The sequence below is a fragment of the Schistocerca cancellata genome, chromosome 4, assembly GCF_023864275.1.
Source record: "Schistocerca cancellata isolate TAMUIC-IGC-003103 chromosome 4, iqSchCanc2.1, whole genome shotgun sequence".
Taxonomy (NCBI): domain Eukaryota; kingdom Metazoa; phylum Arthropoda; class Insecta; order Orthoptera; family Acrididae; genus Schistocerca; species Schistocerca cancellata.
Genome location: NC_064629.1, coordinates 892,917,406 through 892,940,833, shown reverse-complemented (window position 1 = coordinate 892,940,833; position 23,428 = coordinate 892,917,406). Strand labels below are relative to the sequence as shown.

General features: G+C 37.3%; 1 protein-coding gene across 1 annotated transcript in view; it reads left to right on the top strand.

The window, feature by feature from the left end:
- Positions 1–12,013: 12,013 nt before the first annotated feature.
- Positions 12,014–23,428, top strand: part of LOC126185053 (uncharacterized) — a 904,507-nt gene continuing 893,092 nt past the window's right edge. The window contains exon 1 of the mRNA XM_049927811.1: positions 12,014–12,187. Within this exon, the coding sequence (XP_049783768.1) occupies positions 12,160–12,187 (28 nt within the window). The 5' untranslated portion in view covers positions 12,014–12,159. The remainder of the gene's footprint in view (positions 12,188–23,428) is intronic.

Genomic DNA, 23,428 nt, shown 5'->3' with positions numbered 1-23,428 from the left:
TGTCAAGGTTTCTTGGGAAGAAAGTTTTGGTGGTCGATGTCATCTGTCCATTATTAGTCACATGACCCCAAGCACATTTCTTGCCAACACATCGTCACGCGCACGTCTCAGTATTTCGTGGCGTCGTGGTTTTCATTGCTGAAATCAGTTGGCTAATGATTCTTTATTTGCTATAAATTGTTTCGTTTCGTTATTTCTTTCATTAAAATTTATAAGAAATGATGAAAGATTAGTTGAAACAGTCAGGTAGCACTCTGAACTGTACGACGTGAGCATACTAAATTACTTGCCCTCTGTTACATTTATAAATTGGATTTTTATACATACTGGTACCATATTTAATATTTTACACTGAAATAGATAGTAGTGTGGCTGGAACTTGAAGTGAAAAGAGTACTTTTTGTAGAATCAGACTGATTAACAGGTGGAATTTATTTTAACGTTGTCGTATATTTGTAGTGTTTCATGGAGAAATATACTGAAACCTTTAGACATTGCCTGTTTTTTGTTAAAATATGTGTTTGTGTCAGGATTATTTATTCTTAAGTAGCTCTCTGGATTGTGTGTGAAACAGTTTTGTAAGCATTAGTTGCCAATATTTCTGTGGTTTCACTAGCTAACCCCTGCACAAATAACACACTGGAACTATTAAAAAAACTAGATACAAGTGGTAAACAAAACCTTTAAATCTTGAAAGGAAGCTTTAAATCTTGAAGGGAAAGGTAATGCTAAGAAGCATCTAAGCTTAACTTTAAACAAACTGATTGCAGCTCGTAACTCTGGGTTCCTTTCAGTAATTCTGGGTGCAGTTTAATGTAGCAATTGAAAAAGCTGTTGCTTCGAAATTCTAAAATATAAAATGCACATTCCTCTTTCTTGAGCTCCTTGTATAGTGCGTAAAATTCCCTTTCTGTGCCATGTGGTTACGTTTTTCAGACCCACACTCTTTTTTACACTGTTTTGCGCTTCTATCTTCCTTCTCTAATACACAAGCTAGCTGTGCAACTTGCAAACCATTTGAGTCGAATAATATCATTTTCGTACAAATATGCACTCCACCATCCATGGGTATAAGCAACTGTGCTGCGTATATGCACTTTGCTTGTAAAAACAGTTGAAAATCGTCTTGCAAAGACCGCAATTCCAGCAAAAAGAAATAGTTGAGGAAAGCCATTAGAGCTGATATCACGTGACTCGAATTGACTTGAAGGGCCATAATGTAATGGACTGTGTGAATACACCCTCATGTGACGGTGCTGTGATGTGACAGTATCGTGACGGCCAGTGCGAATTGGCCTATATCATTTTCTGCTTCCATTTGTTTGCCATTTTTGGTTTGCTAGATTGACTGTTCATTTATCAAACGTTTATTGAGCTCACTGGGTTCATTTGAGCAGCTTACAGAAAGCTACTTTCAAGCACAAGAAAACAGGCGTTACTGCTCATGTAGAGTTTAGGAAAGCCTTGCTCAGTGTTTGGGCTGCTCAAGCACGTCTTGTGCCACTTCTGCTTGGAATTTCTTTGTTTGGTCGTCTGTGGCGCTAGTTGAAACCCCAATTTAATTTTTATGCCATGATGGATTCTATAATTTCAAAATCAAGATGCCATGTTTGACATTTTTTGTATGCAATTTGCATATTAAGAAAATGCTATACTTAAATACATTAATACTTTAAATATCTGTCTAAAGGACGTCGTTTTTTGTGTGACTTAAAGTATTTAAAATCAGGAAATGCGACGTTAGTGTATAATCGTATTACTTTCAATCTATGTTTGTTTACAGTTAAGAAACAAGCTACTTCTTTATCCTAGTACATCGTGGTTAACTTCATGATCTGAGGACACTGGTTGCAAATGCTACTCTGAGATGAAAAGGTCGGGCATGCTGTGTCTAACCAGCTAAAAGACTGATGACAAAAAAAATCATGAATCCTATGCTTCCACTTATATAATAGTCACCAAACACACCCTCAGAGTGTGGAAAAATGTTGCCTGTACTTTTTGTGTTGGCGAGTTTTATTACTGAATTCCTTGATGCAGCAGGAAACACAAATTAAGAAATAACATGAAGCCTAGAGAAGGTACCAGACAGGTGTCGAAACGCCTCTTGTGATCGAAAAACATTCTGTGTTACTGAAGGAAAATGACTGAAAGAAACCATTTATTTTGCTAAAGCTGTCAATATATTACAAACAAATTATTTTATTCCATAGACCATACTACTGACCAAATTCACCTGTTTAGTCATCTTAAAGCGAACTTTTAAGTATGTTTCTATGTTGGTATTAACCAGTCTTAACACTGTATCAAAGAAACAAGGCTTCAGAGAATACTAAAGGGACACTGGAATTTCGTAAACCACAGTAGAAAGTGTAATTTGGTTTAAGTGCATACACACATGTCTATATTCACGATGAAGTACATGATCTTAAGTCTTTCGGTTTGATTTTCAGGATGCCAGCTCTCTTGGAGTATTAGCTCATGTTGGTTTTTCATTATGACATAACATCTAATCTGTTACTGCTGTATACACACAGAAATGAAAATGAGCACCTGAAACTGAGTGAACAGTTGAAACTAGATAATAGCATTCAATAAAACAGTTCATTTTAGTTGATTAATAAAAGCCAAATTATAGCTACAGAAGAAAAACATTAACGATGTGCTAGCAGACGGCATTTCCCAATGTAATTGAGAAATCAAGCTAAAATCTTCGTAAGTACAAACTAAAGTATTATTAACGAACTGTTTTCCGATCTTAAAGAAAATCTAAATGAAAATAACTTAATTACAGACCACTGATGATGCTTTACCTCAATAAAGGAAAATGCGTCTAGTGAAAAAAAATAACATGCACTTTTGTAGTTGACAGAACAAAAAGACCTTCTTTATAAACGATATTGAAGTCAGTGAAAAGGTACTAATAACACTGGATGCTACTTCCTGGCAGATTAAAACTGTGTGCCCGAAAGAGACTCGAACTTAGGACCTTCGAGTCTCGGTCGGGCACACAGTTTTAATCTTCCAGGAAGTTTAATATCAGCGCACACTCCGCTGCAGAGTGAAAATCTCATTCTGAATACGGTATGCTGATGACATGACATTAGTAAATGTAGAAAAATATGTGGAAATAATTGAAAAAAGCACATTTATTTCAACAAATAAGACACTGCAGTGGTTCATACAGAATATTTTAATTATATGTCTTAAACCTCAATGCAGACAATATTCAGACAATATTTGCACCTTTCATATTAGGCCAACAAACAACTTCTGTGTACAGTGTAGTGTGAATTTTTAGGCATGCTTTCTTCATAGAATTGCTGTTTGTGGAAACTGCAGCAGAAATAATACAAAACGAATTTTTGTACTGTTAAAAAGGTCACTAGGACCATCCTAAATAAAACACAAATTGACTCATGCTGAACTGCCTTCCATATCTAACGATGTTGACATTTCCATCTATGTACATGGACAGAAAATTATTTCATCAATAAATGGCAATATATTATTAGAAAAATATGCAGATGTTATTGATACAACATAAGATAATAAGGCCAACTGTGAGATGTAGTAAAAGGTCCTTGATACACAGGTGTACAACCGCTAAAATATTTTCTTAAGAGTCTATTGGACACAGTGATAGGTCAGTAGAGTGAAAAGATATCCTAGAAACTTCTTAAGGATCATTTAGGGCAAAAGGTATTTTATTGTGTAGAAAAATGTGTATGTGAATACCGTGGAAAATATTGTTTACTTTAAAATATGTACTGAAATCACCTGTGTGAAAGAGTGTATGAAAGTAATATTAACCCTGCAGTTGTCGTATGTATTAAATATATAATCCACTTGCAGAAAAAGTTGTGCAGTGACTATGCTTCAAGCCTCTTTGTAATTTAAGACAGAATGTTGGACAGGCCTTTTAGTTTTATGTGGGCACTGGTTGTGCGTGGTGAGCCTCAGGTACTGCTCTTGTAGTCCACATGACCAATTATGTTAGTATTTTTGAAATACAGTTTCTTGTCTTTGTGCCTTTTTCCACTTTGTTTGCTAGAATGTGTTTATTATATTGACTAATCATTATTTTGTAATCCATAAATATGGGAATTAATTTGTAATTTCATTACATTTTAGCAATGCCAGGATCAGAAGTGAAAAACTTGAATTCTGGTACGATTGGAGAGAAGCTGAGAACAAAGAAGATATTCGTGACTCGAGTTCTAGCAAAGAAGATTATATTCTGGAAGAGCATTCTGACATTCCTATGATGGAAAGACAACCATCAAATTGCAAATGTCACAGGGGATTTCTCAGGGTCACTACTGTGACTATGGAAGAACACAAAATAGAATTGCTTGAAGACTGTGTAATAAATTCGTTTGCCTCAATCATTCCAAGGTCATCTGTATGTATTGCTCTGTAAACCATGACTAGAATAGTACTTATCATAATATATACATTTTTTAAAACTCAATCATATGAAAGGTGTCATTCTCGTTAAAATTATGACCTATTATTGAAAATTTGTTGCTCATTCAAATGTGAGGAAATGTGTTCACTTTCTACCTTTCCAAATTCAAACACTTTTTTATAGTTGGGAAAATGGCACCCATATGTAATCCATGCGACCGTTTGAAAAATATCAGACATAGTGTTATCATATTTACATTTTTTTAAATTGTAATATGTAGGCTAAATATTTTAAGACATCAGTTTAAACTGACTTGTCCTATGTTACATGTACACATTCTACACACAATGTAATTAAATTAGACCAAATAAAAATCAGTCAAGAAACTAGACAATGTTTAAATTGTGTCGAGATACCCAACAATTTACTGGTTTTCTGTTACAGTGTCTAACATTCCTAGGTGCACAGTTAGTGACTGTATGTGGAAGTAATGTCTCACCTAGAGATGGAAGTGTTATCTACAAAAGGAAATGCACTAAGCAAAATACTGAACACTTAAAACATATGCTAAGCGCCCACTCAGTGTAGAAAATCTATAACAGTTATAATATACAGGGTGACCCAGCTATCTTGTCCACCCAAATATCTCTGCAACAATAACAGCTATTGGAAAACGACTTTCACTGGTATCAGTGTAGGGCTGGGGACCATGAATGTACATATTTGTAAACATTCTGAAACGAAAGCATATGTGTATTTTAACACAAACTTATGTTTTTTTAAATGGACCTCCTATATTTTTTCTTCAGCAATCCATAGCATGACAAAGCACATACACAATGGCGTTGATTGCATCGCAATATTCCCATTACATCCCGAGATATTGAGACGCGAATTTGACGCTTGAAACATCCGACATGCGCTGCTAGCGCACGTCCTGAGGCTCAGGCGTGAATCCCATGCTGCCCGTAATCGCGATGTGATTGGCATGTGTAATCACACCTCCATACTTATCAAGAGGTCCGAAACGAATAATACGGTCTGCTGCCATCAACTCTCATAAGCACATAATGGTTTCCCTCTTGCACATTTTACGTATCTACGTACACAATATGAACCAGTACCGATCGGTGTACACCCACCAGGTTGTCTTATTTATCCTGCACACCCAAAATAAGGTTTATCTAATGCGTTATATGACCCATTGTGCCTGTCGCGCAGGCCCTGACTCTACCTAGTAAAGTGTCCAACGTAGTTCCCACTACTGCCACAGTTACCACTTCGCCTTGTTTATGATTTGCGACCCATGCAAACTCCTGCACTCCACCACCCTCCGAGCATCCCATTTGTTGTTGCTTTGGCGTGCAGTACACCGCTTGCCAGTGTAGTCACGCATCAGAGTAATCTAGTGACGGCACGGAGGTAGTACACATTGTGAATAAACGTTGTGTTGTGGAACTTATACTGTACAGTATAATGTACACACATGAAGATATGGTAGAAATGCTGCTGATCTATGGAGAATGTACGTTGACGGGAAATACGTTATGAGATTGCTTGTTTGTTGATAGTACTGTTAGCGAATATTATAATTATGAAGTTAATATGTCTGTTTTCTACCCTACTCTACATACCTGTACTGTACCCTGTTGTAGGTGGACGAAATGCTGTTCAGGCAGAACGACTGTACAGAAGACGATTCCCCGAAAAGCCATCGCCTTCACGCTGGATGTTTGGTCGTCTCACATCTCGTCTACGTGAAACAGGAAGCTTAAATCGAAGACCTCGACACCGTCCTAGAACACGCACAGATAAACGTGCTGAAGTTGCTGTGCTCGCTACCATAGCTGTGAATCCTCAAATCAGCACACGTAAAATTGAACGTGAAGTTGGTGTGTTGAAATCAAGTGCACAGCGTATTCTTAAACGTCATAAATTTCATCCTTACCATGTTCATTTACGCCAGGATCTTCATGGAAATGACTTCCGCAATAGGGTAACATTTTGTCGGTGGGCTCAGCAAAAACTTCTGACTAATCCAAATTTTTTTTGCAGATGTTCTCTGTACCGACGAGGCATCATTCTCCGACAAAGGAATTGTCAATATGAGGAATATGCATTATTGGTCCGCAGACAATCCAAAATGGCTCCGTCAGGTAGAGCATCAACGTCCGTGGAAAGTTAATGTTTGGTGTGGGATTATTGGAGATACCATTATCGGACCTTTTTTTATAAATGGCATCCAAAATTTCAGACAATACTCCAGATTTATACGACACAATCTTCCTGTTCTCTTGGACACCGTACCTCTGCACCGGAGAATGGTCATGTGGTATCAGCATGACGGATGCCCTGCACATAACGCCTTACGAGCACGACGACTTCTGAACCGTAAGTTCCCTGGTAAGTGGATTGGACGAGGTGGCCCAGTTAGGTGGCCTGCCCGATGTCCGAACCTTACGCCCCTTGATTATTTTCTTTGGGGATCAGTGAAGGATGCTGTTTACCAACATGAACCAACAATACCAGAGGACATGAAGCAACGCATTATTGATGCTTGTACAGCCATCAAAGAGGAAACAATAGCACGAAGTAGGGCATCCTTCATTCGCAGAGTGACCCTATGTATGCAAGCCAATAAGCATCACTTTGAGCATGAGATGTGAACGCTATGTTTAGTATGTAGTGCTGGTATCACAGTGGAAGTTTCTACAAAGGGCCATTTTACCCAGTGATGTTAAGAAACATTTGCCTGCAACAATTTGTCATTTAATGCATTAGATAAACATAACATTGATAATTATGTGATAATAAAACTAATTGGTTAAACATGTTTACATTCATCTTCTATGTCCTACCTGAACTTCCCAAATCAAAACATTTTTACCTAAACAACGGTAAAACTTTTAGTCCACTTCTCGTTTCACTAAAACCATCAACATGAATGTTACTATTACGAGTGAATGATTAACTGTCACTTGCGCTAGATCTACAGTAAAGTAAAGTTTTAACGTTGAACGGCATTACCTTTTTAGTAACGGATTAACGATAAGCGAAGTTAACTTTGTGACTAACGTTGCGGTACACAGATATGATACAGAACCGCATCACCCCTAGCCTATTGAATAAATACCTGCTGGAATGTACGACGTTAATGCAGGATGGCAGCAGACCGTATGATTCGTTTCGGACCTCTTGATAAGTATGGAAGTGTGATTACGCATGTCAATCACATCGCGATTACGGGCAGCATGGGGTTCACGCCTGAGCCTCAGGTCGTGCGCTAGCAGCGCATGTCAGGTGTTTCAAGTGTCAACTTCGCGTCTTAATATCTCGGGATGTAATAGGAATTTTGCGATGCAATCAACGGCATTGTGTATGTGCTTTGTGATGCTATGGATTGCTTAAGAAAAAATATAGGAGGTCCATTTAAAAAAAACATAAGTTTGTGTTAAAATACACATATGCTTTCGTTTTAGAATGTTTCCAAATATGTACGTTCATGGGCTCCAGCCCTACATTGATACCGGTGAAAGGCGTTTTCCAATAGCTGTTATTGTTCCAGAGATATTTGGGTGGACAAGATAGCTGGGACACCCTGTAGATAAAAAAACTGGATAACTTCCTGGAAATTTTCAGGCATTGTTTTGAAGTGACATTTTCAAAGAATAAAATAATTTTTAAGGGTTTCAGCAGATCCAAAACATGGATCACATCACGAATCAAAGTATCAATTAATAGAAAACGAAAACGTTATGCACAATCAAAACAGAGAGCAGCACTTAATTTGCTAATTACTTCAAAAAATACAAGTTAATTCTGAGTCATGTCATAAAGAAGGCAATATTAAGAGAAAACGACAAACTGAGTCGTCAAACAAAACTACAACTACATCGAACACAGTACAGAGACTTACTGGGAAAGTGACAACACACAAATATGAAACTTCCTGGCAGATTAAAACTGTGTGCCCGAGCGAGACTCGAACTCGGGACCTTTGCCGTTCACGGGCAAGCGCTCCACCATCTGAGCTACCGAAGCACGACTCACGCCCGGTCCTCACAGCTTTACTTCTGCCAGTATCTCGTCTCCTACCTTCCAAACTTTACAGAAGCTCTCCTGCGAACCTTGCGGAACTAGCACTCCTGAAAGAAAGGATATTGCGGAGACATGGCTTAGCCACAGCCTGGGGGATGTTTCCAGAATGAGATTTTCACTCTGCAGCGGAGTGTGCGCTGATATGAAACTTCCTGGCAGATTAAAACTGTGTGCCCGACCGAGACTCGAACTCGGGACCTTTGCCTTTCACGGGCAAGCGCTCCACCATCTGAGCTACCGAAGCACGGTCCTCACAGCTTTACTTCTGCCAGTATCTCATCTCCTACCTTCTAAACTTTACAGAAGCTCTCCTGCGAACCTTGCAGAACTAGCACTCCTGAAAGAAAGGATATTGCGGAGACATGGCTTAGCCACAGCCTGGGGGATGTTTCCAGAATGAGATTTTCACTCTGCAGCGGAGTGTGCGCTGATATGAAACTTCCTGGCAGATTTAAACTGTGTGCCCGACCGAGACTCGAACTCGGGACCTTTGCCTTTCACGGGCAAGCGCTCCACCATCTGAGCTACCGAAGCACGACTCACGCTCGGTCCTCACAGCTTTACTTCTGCCAGTATCTCGTCTCCTACCTTCCAAACTTTACAGAAGCTCTCCTGCGAACCTTGCAGAACTAGCACTCCTGAAAGAAAGGATATTGCGGAGACATGGCTTTCTTTCAGGAGTGCTAGTTCTGCAAGGTTCGCAGGAGAGCTTCTGTAAAGTTTGGAAGGTAGGAGACGAGATACTGGCAGAAGTAAAGCTGTGAGGACCGAGCGTGAGTCGTGCTTCGGTAGCTCAGATGGTGGAGCGCTTGCCCGTGAAAGGCAAAGGTCCCGAGTTCGAGTCTCGGTCGGGCACACAGTTTTAATCTGCCAGGAAGTTTCATATCAGCGCACACTCCGCTGCAGAGTGAAAATCTCATCCTGGAAACACAAATATATTGAACTGTTTCAGGCTGGCCAAGAGATCACTGATCCAAAATTAGTTGCTTACCATTTCAATACTTACTATGCTAAAATTGATGGTGAACTAGTGAAGGAACAAATGGGAGAAACATCAAACAAAATGTTAGAGGAACTTTCAGAAATAGGTGTAAAAAATGCACCTTGTTCCTTCTACCAGTAAGCAGGGAAGAACTGTTACACGCCATTAAATGACTAAAAAATAAATATTCAGCCAAGGTTGATGATGTACCACACTATATTATGAAGATATCGGCAGACAGATACTCATGCCCCTACTATATATCTCCAATCCTGCGCTGTCTAGTGGTATCTTCTTGCTGCAGCTGAAAATTTCGAAAGTTGTACCCCTTTACAAAAAGGGTGATCGGCAGCAAATGGCCTACTATAGACCTGTGTCACTCCTGTGAGACTTTTTGGAAAATCATCAAAAAATTACTTCTGTCGCAATTAACTGACTTTTTTAACAAAAACAATATTATCTCAGGACTTCAGCATGGCTGCAGGCTACAGCGCAGTACTGAAACAGCCACATTCACCCTCATAAATCGTATTTTAAATACAGTGGATAATCGCAGAAATGTTGCAGGGATTTTCCTAAATTTAACTAAAGCCTTTGATCTAATAGATCATGAAGTTCCTCGAAGAAAGAGTGCTATGGTGTAAGAAGACCTGCCAAGCGAGTGAAATCATACTTTGGAAACCTCTCTCAGACAACAGAGCTGAAACATGTGGAAAAAACGAACTCCAAGCTCATCACTCAACACCTTCCACATTAACCCATGTCCACCACAAGGCCGAATTTTAAGTTGCTTTCTCTTTTTAGTTTTCATAAATGACTTCCCAAACATGTTCAACTCTCCAAACCAGTCCCATTTGTAGACTACACCAGTGTATCGATTAAAGGTGAAAATGAAAAAGCTCTTGGTCTGTAAGCTAAAGTCCCAAATGATAAAATTTCAGAATGGTTTGTGAGGAATAAGCTACAAATAAACCCTCAAAAAACAGTCGCCATACACTTCCACACACAGCAAAACAGAAATCCATTAAAACCAAATATATTTATGGAAAATAAAAAAATTAACATTTTCACTGAAACAACTTTTGGGCCATTTGCTTACAATACAATCTTAAATGGAAGTCCCACAGCACATCCTTAAATTCTAAACTATCCTAAGTGACCTGTGCAATGACCATTATTTGGAACAACACAAGTAATGAAACAGTTGGCGCGATGTATTACGCTCACATACATTCGCTGTTGAGATGTGGCATCATATTCTGGGGAAATTACATCACAGAGTAACAGCTTTCTAGGAACAAATAAAATTGTGATGATAATGGAAAATGCAAACAGCTGAAAATCATGTAAACCATTCTTTAAAGACCCTATGATCCTACTTCTATCATGTATCTATATACATGGTATGTATGGAAAAAAAGAGCTTGCTGCAAAAGGAAAATGTATTTAATAAAAATAAAACTGTACATGAATACCATACATGGTCAGGTAGTGACATGCACAGAAATCATTGTTATACCACCCTGTGCAAGAAAGATATACATCACTCATGATCACAGTTGTTTAATAGGCTGTTAAGCCACTTAAAGGCCGTTAACAAAATACATATCTTTAAAGAAATCTGTAACTTTATATCTTCTAAAAGACTGTTTTTACTCAGTATCACAGTATCTTGGAAACTGAATTTGTAAATTTACTGCACATCTGATGCCAAGAAGCTCTCTCATGGAATATGTCTACATATAAGTATTGTAAAATGAGAGCGTGAAAGTGCCAAAGTGCATTAAGTATATTTATTGCATTGCATTGTATAATATGTTAAGCATATAATACTTAACAAAAGAAAATTATGTAAAATGCCCGTGTTAATAATTTCTGTTGTAAAATCTGTAACTCTATATCTTCTGGAAAACTGTTTTTACTCGGTATCACAGTATCTCGCAAAATAAATTATGCAAATATGTTGCACATCTGATGCCAAGAAGCTCTCTCCTGGGAATATGTATATACAAGCATTGTAAAAATGGGAGCAAAAGTGCCAAATTGCATTAAGTGTTTTGTATTGCATTGCATTGTATTAAACGTTCAATGTATCCCACTGAACCAAACAAAATTATGTATAATGCCCATGTAGATTTTTTTCTGTTGTAAAGTATGCTTGTGGAAACATCATAAAAATTACCCTAGCAAATTATATTCGATGTAACAATGTTTAAATTAATGAAAGTTTGTCCAACATCTAGGATATAATATATGTACTTCAAAGATTTCAAGACGTAAAATGAAAAAATAAATAAAAACGCCGCATATTAAGTACGGTAATTAAAAAAAAAATACTTTCTATAGCATGCATCATTGTCTTCGTGAAAACACTTAAAACAACTGCTGAAATTCGAAACCAATTTTGGAATTTTTATTTCCATCGGCAGTAAAAGTTTTGATCACAACTTTTTTTCCTTACACATATTTATGTGCTTTGCTGCAGCGATGCCGACTATATAACAGTAGTAGCGAGTGTGACATTGACATTGTATTGATTGGAGTTTTGTTTTGCATGGAGGTTGCGAGGAGGGAATTTACGAAACAGTTTGTGATACATCCACTAGTTTGACATTCATTTTACTAACACAGAAAGTATTATTACGGATAAAGTCGTAAGGGAGCCGTTATGGGAGACAACAACAAAGGCGCGAAAGGTATATGACATTTCATTCGATTTTAGTTTGTAGGGAGAGGAGAGCGTTGTTTACAGAAAAAAAATACCGAAGAAGTTTCTTAAACAGGAATTATAGTCTATTAAAAGGCCGTAGCGGTATCGTTCAAATAGCGATGGTAGCAACAGCGATCAATAAATGCAAATTATTTAATCGTTTCATGCAACAATATAACTACAATTTTCTGCACAATTATTTAGTTGTCAGCAGTATTCTAACATTTCTTTTTTGCAGCGTTCATACATTGTAAATATCACTTGACTTAAATTTTGCAGTTGACATACATTGTCAGCATATTGGCCATTTAGGAAATAAAATCATGCGTTTACGTATAAGAGAATAACTTTCTAGTGTCTTATGTCGGTTGTGTAAATCGGCAAGATAATCCAGTGAAACTAATTCATATTCTTTTTTATGTAATCAGCATGGTAGATTTTATCCTCTGTTTTGAATGAAACTGAAAGTATATTATTTATTTATTACCCCACGAATCATCTTGCTATGGTCGTCAAAATACAATGAAAATAAATAGCTCAAAATATACCGAATATGTAATTATGCTTTTAAGAGGGAATGAAAAGTGGTTAGCCTTGGACTTGACAAAGGACCTGCCCCAACAGTTAGCAAAAAATGTTAGGGAAATCTGAGTCAGAATGACCGGACAGAGCAAACTCCATTCTTCTGAGTATGACGCCAGTGTCTTAACGTCTGGACTGTCTTACTAATTTGGTCCCTATTGTACGATGTTCCTTTCTTTCATTTGTTTAGCATCCATGTATCTCATAAATATAAAATGATGTAGGATTTGTTGTAGATGATCTTTCCTAGATAATAGGACATGGAACAATTTACAGTTCTATCTTAGTTGATAAAATATTCTTATGCATAACATGAAACCGTACACGTCATAATATACAGAATTAGTTATAAATGAATATAACTTTTTTTTCTTCAAATGAGCGCTTCAGGCCACTATGATGAATAAAATAATCTGCACTGTTTTGCATGCTGATGATTAAAGTATTCCTTGACACTATAAAAACTCTTACTTATTAGCATTTATTTGCGTGGGTCTTTATTTTTTTCCCCTTAGTATGTGAAATTTTGATACTGTTTTAATTTCCTTTGGTAATTCACTAAAAATTTTTGGCTCATAAAGATCCCATTTTTGAGACATGGCTTTTGTGTAAATTAGACTGGTATTCCCCCAAAATATGATGCCATGTCTTAACATCCTGTGTATGAGTGCAAAGTACGGACTAGTGCTGTATCATTACTACAGGAATTTTTCAGCAGTATAAGAACATAACAATACTGACTCAATTTTTTGTTTAATCTTTCTGAGTTTTTCTCCCACATTACAGTTTCATCTAGCCTCACTCAATAAAGTTTAGTATGGGTGGTTTGCTCTATCTTAAACTCCCCAAACACTACTGTTCAGTTGGTTCCTAGTTTGTTTGATGTATGTCTTAAGTTTATTGAAACTGTTTTGTTATCCCTAAGTCATATTTTTGCTTTTTCTGCAGCTACTGTGACACACTCCTGTGGATCAGCTTCATTCATTGCTTTAACAAACATGCTAGTGTCATCAGCAAGCAGTACCGTATCTGCAGCTGATATATGGCTTGGCATGTCATGTATAAATATTAAGGACAGCAATGGTCTGTGGCACCCCATACCTCATTGTTTGGTCTGCTGATGAGTAAACTTTGCACAGGTGTATTTCTACAGTTTGATACCTGTTACATAGATAGGATCTGAACAAATTGTATGCTACTCCACAAATCCCATAGCATTATACACTATGTGACCAAAAGTATCCGGACACCCACAAAACATAAGTTTTTCATGTTAGGTGCATTATGCTGCCAGGTACGCCATATCAGTGACCTCAGTATTTATTAGAGACCGTGAGAGAGCAGAATGGGGCAGTCCGTGGAACTCGCAGATTTTGAACATGGTCAGATGATTGGGTGTCGCTTGTCATATGTCTGTACGTGAGATTTCCACACTCCTACACATCCCTTGGTCCACTGTTTCATGAAGGGACATGTACACCACAAAAGTGTAAAGGCAGACATCTGTCCAGACCATCACATAGGAAGTCCATACTGAATCAGGATCCACTGCAAGTACTATGACAGGCAGGAGGGGAGAAAACTTGGATTTCATGTTCGAGCAGCTGCACATAAGCCAAACAACGCCTCACTTGGTGCAAGGAGCATAAACGTTGGGCGATTGAACAGTGGAAAAACATTGTGTGGTGTGACGAATCACCGTTCACAATGTGGTGATCCGATGGTAGGGTGTGGGTGTGGCGAATGCTTGGTGAACGTCATATGCCAGCATGTGTAATGCCAACAGTAACTTTCAGAGGCAGTGGTGCTATGGTGTGGTCGTGTTTTTCATGGAAGAGGCTTGCACCGCTTGCTGTTTTTCGTGGCACTACCCCACCACAGGCCTACATTGATATTTTAAGCACCTTCTTGCTTCCCACTGTTGAAGAGCAATTCGGGGATGGCAATTGCATCTTTCAACATGATTGAGCACCTGTTCATAATGTACGGTCTGCGGTTGAGTGGTTACACGACAATAACATCCCAGTAATGGACTGGCCTGCACAGAGGCCTGACCTGAATCCCATAGAACACTGTTGGGATGTTTCGGAACGCCGACTTGTGCAAGGCCTCACCGACCGACATTGATCCCTCTCCTCAGTGCAGCACTCCATGAAGAATGGGCTGCCATTCCCCAAGAAACCTTCCAGCACCTGATTGAACATTTGCCTGTGAGAGTGGAAGCGGTCATCAAGGCTAAGGGTGGGCCAACACCATATTGAAATCCAGCAGTACTGATGGAGGGTGCCACTAACTTGTGCGTCATTTTCAGCCAGGTGTCTGGATACTTTTGATCACATAGTGTAGTTTCCCGAGTAATGAATTATAGTCAGTGACATCGACCACCTTAGATAGACCCAAAAACAGGCCACAGTTTAATCCATTTTTGTCTATGGAAGCTATGATCAGTTTTAAAGTTATAGATTGCTGTTTCAGTTGATCTCTTTTTCCTAAAACTGTTGTTTCCATTAAATAATATTAGATTTTTATTAAGGAAATGAGTCTTTCATGCATTACTCTTTCAATTACTTTTGAAAATACAGATAACAGTGACGTAGGTTGGTAATTGACAACACCAGACTGATCATCTTATTTGTATACTGGCTTGATCTATGTTTTAGTTTGTCTGGGAAGACGTCTGTGCTAATGGTATAGTAATGATGTCAGCAAGTTAGCAATCTGTGTATCTTGCACTGTGCTGTATTACTTTGTCTGGAATACCATCATGAAAATATAATTTTTAACATATTTATAGCGTTTCATACCTCTAATGTAGTAACAGGATATAGAATCATAGTTTCATCATTCATGTCGAGTAGACCTCTGAAGTTGACAATAAACAGCCCACTGTTCCCCACGAATGTCATCCTGTCCTCGTCTCACTCCACTGGAAAGAAAAGAAACTGAGTCAGGATTCTCCACCCCTCCCATGAGTAGTGAGATGTCAGACTCGGGAGAATGACAAGACATTATTATCGTGCACTATACACTGATATGCCACAACATTATTATCTGTGCCCACTGCAATGTTCAATGCTGCCTAGTGGTATTGCGAGCACATGACACGGTAACAAAAACATGTAAGCAGAGCAGACACAGATGGGAGATCACCCTAGTGAAGATATGGCTGCTAATGGGGAAATCCATTGAAATAAGTGACTTTGACAAAGGACAGATTATTATTACACAGAGCTTGTGAACAAATATCTTGAAAACAGTGAAGCTGGTCGAATGTTCACGTGCTACTGTTGTGAACATCTACGGAAAGAGGTAGGATAGTGAAACTACTACTAGGCATTACATGGTTGGATGTCCATCATGACTCTCCACAGAACATGGGGTTTGGAGGCTTATCTGGTCTTTAAAGGAGGATAGATAGTGATCTGTTGCTTTTCTGCCAAAAAGAGCACAATGGTGGTGCATGCACAAATGCTTTGGAGCACACTGTTCATCGTACATTGTTGAACATGAAGCTTCACAGTAGACCACCACTTACATGTTCACATGTTTACCCAGTGACATCAGTTAAGGTAGCAGTGGGCATGGGACCGTCAGGATTGGACTGTCAACCAAGGGAAATATGTCAGCTATGTGGGTGAATCACATTTTTACTACACTAGGCTGGTGATTGTCTCCACAAATGCCGTCATTGAGGTGAACAGGGACTCAAAATATGCAGCACGCCACAGGCACGGGCTGGTGGGAGCAGTTTATGCTGTGGGAGACATTCTCTTGTGCTTGTGTGAGACCTCTCATAGTAATCAAAGTCACCCCGACAGTTGCAAACCATCTGCAGCACTTCATGCTTGATGTCTTCACTGACGGACGTGTCATCTTTCATCAGTACAATTGTCTGTATCTCAGATCCAGAACTGTGCTACAGTGATTTGATGAGCATTGTAGTAAACTCATATCGATGTTCAGTGACCAAATTCGCCTGATGTAAATCCTATGGAACCCATCTTGGTCAATACCGGGCACCATCATACCGTGTACCCGAATCAGGAGCCTGCTATTTATGTGAATTACATGACCTATGCATAGAAATCTAATGCTACATACCTCCACAAAAATACTGCCAGATTCCTGATAAGCAGTGATGTATATCATTCCAAAAACAGACAAGTAAGCTATTAAGAAGGTGGTCATAATGTTTTGGCTGGTTAGTGTAGATCTTGGCATGAGTCATTCCATGTCAAATCAACACACTTTAAATAAAAATTTTACCTCACCCTCTTAGATTTTGCTGAAAGTTGGTATACTTATGGTGGGTGCTGAAACTAAGAAAAATACCAAATTTCAATGTTTTACCTCAAACCATTCCTGAAATATGGTCATGTAAACTTTTCAAAAACTGGCCAAAAATGTGTGAATGGACTTTTTTCAAATTGCCCTAGGAGCTGCCCTAATTGAGCTAGAGAACTGGGAAAGGTGTCATTTTGCAGAATTTTTCATGCTCTTTCCAGTGATAGACAAAAAAACATAGCTTATAATTAATAACCTTTTTCAAAATGGTAATTAATATTTTGATTTAATTTTTTTACAAAAAGCACATAATTGAAAATTTTCAAAATATTTCCATAAATACTACATACTGTTGTAAATCACATGGCAAAATATAAATGTGTGATGATGATGGGTTCATTGTTAAAAAAAAAACATTATTCCGGACTCTTGTTTTTTCACTAGCGGCCCTTGTTTGACCAAACTGACCTTTAAGGTAGCACGTCAGTAGAGGACCGTATACATAGGGCTTGATGTCAGTACAATAATTCAGAGACTGGAGCCATTGTTGAGATGATGTAGTCTGCATTGTTACCTGCTAAGGCTTTGTGTGCCTGCAGCATTATTGTGCACTGTGGTTTTAGTGCAAATCAATTGTTACCTCTGTGTTGACCAGTCTGTATCTATTATATTTATTAGTTCGTGTTCAAGTAAATCTATACATGGAAGGGCAGTTTAGAAGTGGTTTTTTTATAAATATGGAACCAAGTAAAAAGTGCAGTGCTGTAAGAGTTCAGTGTTGTAATCCATTGAAGAGGTCAAATCATTTTATTAGAGACAGAAAAAAAAACTGAGAAATGTCGCAACATGGATGCCAAATTATTTCCTCAAATACCAAGTGGTACCAAGATTTGTGATAAATGTAGGAAAGATGTAACCAAATTGAAAAATACACCAGAGCCCATCAGTGATGAAAGTGTTCAAGAAGAATCTTCTGGATCAGAGATAATCATCCGAGACCAAGACCCTGACTTCACGCCAACTTCAGTAGCTGTTAAAACATTTAACACAGCACTTCAAGAACTAGGTGAGTCCCCAACTGACAAGAGAAAACTAACATCTAGGCATTACACCAAATCAAAAGTGAAGAAAATCTCATCAATGACATGTAAACTTTTTGTTGTTCCTGAAACTTCTTCATCAGATACTGATAAATCCATTCTTGAAAATCGGAAAAGAAACTTTAAAAATTCTATAAGTAGAGCAAAAAAACTAATGATTCTTACAAGTTTACCTGAAAAGTGGAGTGTCAGGAAAATAATGAGGGAATTTAATGCACCTAATTACATTGTTCGGCAGTGCAAAAAAATTTTGAAAGAGAAAGGATTCATGGAAGGGCCAAACCCAAAACCAGGGAAGTGTTTCTGTTGGTAAACTGTCAAAACTGTACATTCATTTTATGAAAATGATGAAGTTAACAGGGCAATGCCAGGTATTAAAGATTGTGTGACAATTACAGAAACAAGTGGAAATAAAACAAAAATATCAAGAAGACTTATTTTGTGTGACCTTAAAGAAGCTTACAAGCATTTTAAAGACGAGTTTCCGAACATAAAAATAGGTTTCTTTAAATTTGCTGAGTTGAGACCAAAACGTTGTGTATTAGCTGGCCAGAGTGGCGCACACACACTGTCTGCGTGTGCACAACTCACCAAAAATGCCAAACTAAATACAGTAACAAACAGGAGCTTAAACAATTATAAGCAGTGCATTGCAAAAATGCTTTGCAACCCATCATCAGTTGATTGCAACATGGGAAACTGTGAATACTGCCCAGGAGAAACTGTCGTACGTAAAATTTTAAAAGACTCTTTTCACGAAAACTTAATTGAAAAAGTTCAGTTCCGACAGTGGATGTCAGTTGACCGATGTAATCTGGAAATTGTTCAGAAAACTTCTGAAGAATTCATAGATTTATTTTGTAGTAAGATGTAGACTTTAATTCGGCATGACTTCATTGCCAAGCAACAACGAACATTCCTTAACTCCACAAGAGAAAACCTTATGGAATCTGAATTTGTTGTCATATGTGATTTTTCAGAAAATTATAGTATAGTTCTACAGGATGAAGCTCAGAGTTTCCACTGGACAAGACAACAGTTTACCATTCATCCTTTTGTTATATATTACAAACAGGAAGACAAAATTGAGCATATGAGCTTTCATTGTTTTTGATTGCCTGGAGCACAATACAGCTGTGGTTTACACCTTTCAAAAGAAGCTAATATCATATCTAACAAATAAATTTAAAAAGATTCAAAAAAAGCTATACAATTATTCTGGCGGTTCTGCCGCTCAGTATAAAAATAAGGAAAGTTACCTGAACCTTTGCCTTCATGAGGAAGACTTCAACATAAAAGCTGAGTGGCACTTTTCAGCCACAGCACATGGGAAAGGGCCTTGTGATGGAGTAGGGGGTACAGTAAAGAGACTGGCAGCTCGTGCAAGTTTGCATGAGATCTGTTTGAGTGAGCAGTAGATAATATCACAAATATTGATTTTGCATATTCCACTCAAGAAGACTACACTGCTTCAGAAATATTCTTAAAAAGCCGACTTGAAGAGGCATTGACAATCAAAGGAACACAGCAATTTCACGCTTTCATTCCTAACACTACATCAAAATTAATAGTCAAATACTTCTCAGGTGATAGCAGAGTTTGGAGAGGGAAGTAACTACATCACCAAACAAACTGAAGTTACAAGGCGTATCAGGCTATGTCACCACTGTATATGGCATGATGAAGTGAAAATAACTTTTCTTCATCCATGTAGACCAGCTAAGTCATTCTCTTATCATGCACATGCAGATGTCCTGTGGGTGTCAGTTGTGGATGTTCTCACAAAAGTGAATCCATTTACTCAGACAGGGAGAACATACATTCTTAATAAAAGTGATGTAAACCAAACCCAGTCAGCTTTATTAAAATGTAATATGTGAAGTTCCAAGACAATTTATTGGGAAACTGCTTTCAACTCAAAACTTAATTTTTGTCTCAGGTTAGTGTTAATGTATATTTTATAGAAATTTGTTTCAAAATTATTGTTAGTACCTATTGTGTTAAATTTAGCTATGTACACATACCTGTTACTCAAAAAGAAGCATTAAGTATTTAATTTGTTTAATAGTTCCATTTCAAACATCATGGAGCAGAACTATTATGTAAATACTTGTACCTATTCATACTTTATTTCAGTTTGTAGTTAAATGCTCAATTTCTTGTTTTTGTTATATCAGTTAATAGTGAAGTTGTATGCAATTAAAATAAGCAATCAACTGAATTATAAAATATGCTGATTAGTTTTGGTTTAATAAGGTGATGTTTTGATATTTCTAATACTTTTTTTACTTACTTTTCAGTATATTTTAAAGAAATCCTGTTTGTTAAAGGTCAGTTTGGTTAAATAATTTTTTTTTAACAATGAACCCATCATCATCCCAGATTTATATTTTGCCATGTGATTTACAATAGTATGAAGTAGTTATGGAAATATTTTGAAAATTTTCAGTTATGTACTTTTTGTAAAAAAAAAATTAAAATTAAATCAAAATATTAATTAGTATTTTGAAAAAGGTTATTAATTAGAAGCTACGTTTTGTTGTATATCCCTGGAAAGAGCATGCAAAATGACACCTTTCCCAGTTCTCTAGCTCAATTAGGGCAGCTCCTAGGACAATTTAAAAAGAGCCCGTTCACACATTTTTGGCTGGTTTTTGAAAAGTTTACATAGCCATATTTCAGGAATGGTTAGAGATAAAAAATTGAAATTTGTTATTTTTCTTAGTCTCAGTGCCCACTATAAGTATACCAACTATCAGCAAAATATAAGAGGGTGAGGTAAAATAGGTGTGTTGATTTGACATGGAATGACTCGCATGTGATTTTTTGAAAGCATTGGAATTTGACATGGTGGTGTGGTTATCCCCTTTCATTTTTGACTACTACGCTAGAGTCTTCTAAGTAATATTTTATTATGTATTCTGCATTTCTTATGAATATTTTAGTAGCCTTTTTAAGAAAATGTATTTCTGTAATCATTTTCACCTCCGTGTGGAATTATAAAATTTTATTTCCAGATATAAAATGCTGTTTTGAGTTTTTTTGTTGGTACATATAAGTCCAAACTGGCTCGTGTCCCATGATTATGCACAGAACTATTGGTGAAATACTTACTAATGTTTTCCCTGATATGCACATTAAGTTGGTAGGTGTACTCACTTGCTGCAGCAAGACTACTAAGTTTTTAAAATAGTTCTTTATAGTGAGTGTTGATTATTACTTCTAGTTGATATACTTATGGCACTTTTCTGCACTTGAACAGTTGTACTCATGTTTTGTGCCTATGCTCCTCAGAAAAGAATACCATAGCTAACAACTGAGTATATGTATGAATAGTATGTTGCCTTGAAACATTGACTGTTACAAACTAATGGCAGAGCCCTAAGAACAAAGCTTGCTGATAACTTTTTGACAGCATCTTTTTGTGTTCATTCCTTGTTGATTGACAGTCAATATTCATAACTGAAAACTTTGTATTTTTTTCCACAATCTGTGCTTAATGTGACTTAGTTGTTTTCCCTCTTTATGATGAAGTACATACTGTTTATCTTTATTTTCAGTGTTAATTTATGGCAAGCTGCCCAGTCTCATCATTGAGAGTTTCATTTGCTTTCAGAACCATATTGGACCCAATACGCTACCCTGAAGAACACCTGATGTTATATGCTTCTTGAAAGACAGTTGTTTTATGTAAAATTTATCTTTGACAGATGTGTGAGCTATTTCTAACTTTTGCAGTGTTTTTCGCAAATAAGACTGAAACCACTTACTTGCTATTCCCATTACATTGGGTGCTTCTGGCTTGTTCAGTAGTATTTTATAGTCACCAGTGTCAATTGATATCACACTTCTCACACTTCAGAAACCAAATAGTGCTTCATGAAAAAGGTGGTACATATTCATGTAACTTGTTAGTCTGTCTTTCACCATTTACTCTACTATTTTTGAGAATGTATAGACAGTGGTGAAACTTGCCTGTAGTTTTCAGTACTCCCAGCATTACCTTTCTTTTAGTAATGGTGCAGCTTGTGTGTGCCGTAGGTACTCTCAAAAAATATCTGTACGAAAGGACTCCTTTTGTCATGTTTCTTAAAGGGCATTCCTACAGAGTAGAGACTGGAACTGCAGCCATGTGTGCCTCATTTCTTGTAGTTAAATTTCGGAATTTTCTTCCTGACTTCAATCTCTGTCATGGAGAAACATTGTCATTTTGCTTGCTTCGTAACTTGTTGTTCATGCTTTTTGCCTTTTTAGAAACATTTTGTTACAACTTCTTCATAAAACAAGTGACATGGTAATTTACAAAATTTGCCAATTCCTTAAGATTTTCAATTATTGTAATGCTTTCTAAGATTTGTATGTTAGACTTCTCTCTTACTTTTTTCAGTTTGTAGTTTTATGACTTCCCACACTGCGGTACCCTCCTCTATATTTTTTTTTATACCAGTGAATGTAATCCAGGAACTGTGGATTAGTGTAGTCGTATTTGTGAAAAAGAAAAAAAAAACTGGAAAAACTGAAAATTTTGTGCCTCTGGAAGGACTTTATAATATCTGCAGTTTTCCTTCCATTTTCCTTCACTGCTGATGCTATTGCAGATGCTGCTACTTTCGGAAATGTCTCCTCAAACATTAAACAGTGTGCATAATTGAGAGAACTTAGCATCTGCATTGTTTTCCATGTACACTTCATCTGCGGTTTGATTTGGCAATGCTGTAGAATAAAGAACATATTTTACCTTCAGAGAAGATACTTTTGATGGCCTACAATTTTTCTAGTTTTTACCAAGCATTTTACTAGCTTTATTTTCTGATAGTAATGATCAGAAATGCAGATCTCTTGTAAATACTTCACGGCATTCCCTGTTGATATCTGTATATACATAGTCTAAGATTGATGCCAAACTTTCTGACACCCTAATAGCAGTGTTTTAATGTTTGTGCCATATGAAAAGTGTGCAAAATGTTTAGGAAGTTTATTATTAATCTCACCCTCCAAACATGTATAAATATTCATGTCTTAACATATTAAGATGTTAGTTTGTAGGGACTGAGGCGCTTCTCTGGACTTCGGTTAATTTGTTGCACAAAGTGTTCACATTATCACTTGGTCATCAGCACTCACACAGAATGAATATCTTCTTATTGATTGCAATCTTTGTTATCTCAATGGCTGCCAGTTCACAATGTTTATCTACACTAATTGTGAGCAGTTTCCTCTAGCTTTAAAATTGTCACCTCTCATATAAATACATGATCTAC